At 33.5% G+C, this 4,736-nt stretch overlaps 1 protein-coding gene across 1 annotated transcript; it reads right to left on the bottom strand.

Annotated features, from left to right (window-relative positions):
* Positions 1-231: 231 nt before the first annotated feature.
* Positions 232-3,301, bottom strand: HELRODRAFT_181284 (hypothetical protein; the record flags this gene model as incomplete). The annotated part of the gene is made up of 3 exons (XM_009030520.1): positions 232-419; positions 1,396-1,479; positions 3,223-3,301. The coding sequence occupies 3 exons, from the start codon at positions 3,299-3,301 to the stop codon at positions 232-234; spliced, it is 351 nt and encodes a 116-aa protein (XP_009028768.1).
* Between the last annotated feature and the right edge of the window lie 1,435 nt (positions 3,302-4,736).

Below are 4,736 nucleotides of genomic sequence, written 5' to 3'. Positions count from 1 at the left end.
AACGCCATACAATCCATCATCTAATGGGGCGATAGAGCGATTCCACAAAACGCTTAATTCAATGCTGGCCAAAGTTGTAAATGAATCTCAGAGTGATTGGGATGAACATTTACTACACGTTATGGCAGCGTACCAGGCGATAAAAAAATGACAGAGCTAAACCGTTTGTCGTCCACATAAATAAATTAAAATTGATTTGTTGATTAATTACTGTTAATTTATTCTATTTTTTTAGGTAGGATGAAACAGTACACCAAATGTGGGAGAAGGGCAACAAGCAGGGCGTGATAATTCTTCCGCCCGGCCCGTGTTTTCCGACCCGGAAATAAAAAGTTGTGAAGAGGCGAGTCCCGGCCAGAAGCGAGACTGCCTATGCTGGCGGCGGCAGTTGTTGATATTTGAGCAAAGGAAAAATTTCGCTGCGCGGCAAAAGTTCAGTTTCAATTTGCTTGAGATTCTTCTTTAACTTTTAGAAGGCTATGCAGGGTGCACCCCACATATAAAAAATAGATAAGGAAATGAAACTAGCAGCCGCCAAAGCCACTAATTTCCTAATTTATCACAAGAAAAATTCAGATGCCAACGTGTAATAGTAAAGATAAATAGACTGATTAGTGATAAAATGGAAACAAAAAATTTTAATGGGGTGTACTTGCACCCCTCATGGTCAAATAGGTTCCACAAACCAAAATTTTTATCAACTGCTATAACGCAATAAAACGTTTATTTCTAACATTTACAGCATAACTCCATTTTGCAGTATAGATATACTTTCCATTTTTGTGAAGTAAACAAAATACACAGGCGATTGAGCCAAATTTTAACAACCCATTGTTGTTTTATTATTTGGTGTGAAGATGGCTAAGCGATTATACAGTACTATGATATTTCCTTTACGATTTCTATGTAGTTTCTTGACATTTTGTAGTATATGTTTTTAAGTGTAACAAGTTTTAGTGAATAAAAAGCAATAAGCAATAAATGTTTCTGAAATCAATCTTTGTTTATGTTTTAACTCTGGGGTGCACAGACACCCCACATGGCCAACAAAGTTTTTTTTTGTCCATGGCCCTCCAAGGGTTAAATTTACATATACTTTTTATTTACTTCGTTGGGTGGCCACACAAGCGTACTTGTTTATTTTTCTGAATAAACTAAATTTGAATTATGCTGTGGTTCATCGTTGAACAGTTCATAAATAAATTACACTATCTCTACTGGTGTACTAGGCTCAACATAACGCCAAAATAATAAAATTTGTTTAAGCTGACTGAGCATCTGACATAACAAACTCTTAATAACAGTCAACCTGTGTGCTATTCTTTTAATGTAACGTAAATAAATATATCATTAGACATGAAACATTAAATAAATAATTCTAATAAATTAAACAACCTTTGTCAATTTCCTTATTTTTTTCACCGTTCACTTCATTATCTTCCAATTTAATCTTTTTTGAATCCGAATCCAGAGACATTTCTAAGAAATATAAATTTTTTTTGATAATTTCAATCAAAATCTTTGTTAATTTCGAATGTGTAAGATAAATAGTTATAAGCATTATCAATTAAGAAAAAGATTTTATTTCATAAAAATAAAACACTCTAATTGAATCTTGTTGTTTTAAACATTATAATGCATGTTATTATTAAAAAATCTAGACATAGACTCCTTGTGGCAGACCTGATTGTTCGAACTGTCAAAACATAAGTCTAAACAAATGCCTTGGAGAATCAAAACGTGGAAGCTGAAAAGCAATATTCATCAAGAAAAATTTCAACAGATTGTTGACATTTAGACCACCAAGTACAAGCAGTACAGATTGGAGTAGATACAAAACCGTTTTGATAAACGCTGCAACTACAGTTTGTGGGGAAAACTGGTACAAAACGTCAGCAAGAACGGGACACTTGGTGGCGGAATGACAGTGTACAAAATGCAATAGCTGAAAAGATAGCTGCATACAAGCAACGGCAAAAATCAAAGTCTGTAGATGACCATAAAATTTTCCGTGAGAAGAACAGCTATGCAAAACGTCAAGTTGCACTGGCTCGGACAGATCAGTGCAGAGAGTGGCTCACTAAAAGCAAAGGCGAACAAATGAAATCTCTGTATTGTATAGCAAAACAAGCAAAGCGTACGAAAAAAGACATAGCTGGTGCCTCATGTATCAAAAATGACAAAAATGAGATGGTTCTTGAACAAGATGAGATCAAACTACAGTGGAAAAAACACTTCAACCGTCTGTTAAATGAAGCAAATCCCATCAATGTCAACTTTGACACTCCACCCATCGAAGGTCCGATTCCAGACATCACTGTAGAGGAGCTTACAGAAGCTCTGAAACCTATGAAAGATGGAAAGGCAGCAGGGCCCTCTGGACTCATAAATGACATTATTAAAGCATCTGGTACTGCAGGTATCTAAACGTTACTACAACTTTGCAGTGATGTATGGAGAAATCACTAAATGTTGAATTTGACGTGGGTGATCCTCACAACTTATAATTTATAATAACTTATAATAATCCTGTGAATGATTTGCATGCCTTGTAGAATCTAAAACTTGAATTCGTCGTGAGGGTACCTCACGACTTAAACGTCTAATTCGCATGCATTATGATTATAGCATCATACTAACCATGTCGTCGTGCGGTCTCTCGTGCTTTATAGTATTAGCATGTCCAATTTGCCGTGTAGGTTTCTCACGCCTTATAGCATTTCAATGGCATGCAATTTGCACACCTTATAGCTCTGACCTTACTTTAAAGCCTTCCACACAAAAACATTCTCTTTAAATTAAAAGCGTACTAAAATTATGCATGTAAGTTTACTTTAATCGACAAAAACTTTCTCCATACCAAAATTACGATTTTAAAGTTTTCAAATAATTGATGACAATTAAAATTTTTAACTTAAAAAGATGTTTTAATTTGTTATTTTCACAATTATTTTCAGTATTTCCCTTTAAAGTTTAAATGATAAATATTTTTATAATTGTATCAATTAACACTTTAACAGTCTTAAAATATCAATTCACTTTTAGACATATTTATGCTTTAACCTACTCTCACTTTTACTTGTCTAGAGTTTCGTTTGCATTGAATGAAGCACCAATCATTAGTGACTAATGTAAAATTTTGCTAGAAAATAAATGGGAGCCCTTTCCATATTTAACCTCTGGTGAAGCAACTTTCAAAATTTTAGTAGCAAACGAACAAACCGTTTTCTTCATTTTTAGTGACTTCCATCTTTCGTTTTTTCTTTTTTCGGATATCCATGTTTTTACATGACTCAGCCATTTCAGCTTAATTTTATAATTTATACCGTAATGCGTAATGATAAACTTTCATACACTATTCTATTTTATCCCTCGCTGATGTCAGAGCAGTTAAGTTAGTAATTGTTATTAGTACACTTGTCTCATTAGTTTATGTCACCCAATAATGAGAACATACAACACGACATAAACACGAGGAGCGGGACCATTGATTTAATATACATATATCCAAGAGCGGGACAAACAAAAATCATTAATGCAAAAAGAAATGTCCGCTTTTGTGATGGGGTTTTCCATAATGTATTAATATATTTATTTTTTTATTATTTATATTTGCATAATTTTATAGAATTTTTTTATTTTTTATGTTATTTATATTTTATACACAAAACTGTATATTACATATTTGTTTAATCTATACAAATGTAATCATAAAAACTGAACTAAAAAAACATCGTTAATTCACGATGGGAGAAGAGTTGTCATTGAATTTTGATTTCTAGAGCTGTGGCATGACCATGGATATATATATATATATATATATATATATACATATTTATATATCATATATATACATATATATATATCATATATACATATATATATATATACATATGTATGATATACATATATACACAGACGACATTCAAATTATGTTATCAGGTAAACCGAAGTTATTTCAAGACGAGATTACGAGATTCATTGAATGTATGGCGGAGGTTAATCTGTGGATGTCGAGAAATGAATTGAAGCTTAACCAGGGTAAAACAAAATTTTTTCCTATTGGTACCTGGCAGCAGTTGGCAGACTTGGATATAAACTCAGTTGTTATGAATGATAAAAAAATAGATTTCTGTAAAGCAGTGTCGAACCTAGGTTTTATAATTGATTAAAATCTAACAATGAAATCTCATTTAAAAATGATCTCTATATCATGCTTGGCACAGATTAGAAGAATGAAATAAATTCGAGAATCACTTGATAAAGACGCAATGCAGACTCTGGCGCATGTGTTGGTGCACTCACGTGTCGATTATTGCAATAGTTTATTTTATGGACTCCCGGCTAGATCCATCAAAATTCTGCAATCGATACAAAACCATACTGCCTGGATTGTGGCTGGATGTCGATAGTATGATCATGCCACACCGATCCTGAGTGATTTGCATTGGTTGCCCATAAATAAAAGAAATGCTTTTAAAATCTCTGTCACAGTTTTCAAATCACTAAATGGTCTGGCTCCAAAATATTTATCAGATAAACTGAAATTAAAAACGTCGATCGCATTTGGTGTGCGTCTGAGGTCTGACGATTCGAACATTCTTGTGGTTCCTCATAGACAGCTAAAGATTGGATCGCGTGATTTTGCTGTGTCAGGCCTTGTCGTATGGAACGGCTTGCCGTCAGCCTTCAGAATGCCTGGAATGAACATTGCTGAATTTAAAAGACAATTAAAG

This window comes from Helobdella robusta (genome assembly GCF_000326865.2).
Source record: "Helobdella robusta unplaced genomic scaffold HELROscaffold_69, whole genome shotgun sequence".
NCBI classification, from domain to species: Eukaryota; Metazoa; Annelida; class Clitellata; order Rhynchobdellida; family Glossiphoniidae; genus Helobdella; species Helobdella robusta.
This window is presented reverse-complemented; position numbering and strand designations above follow the sequence as displayed.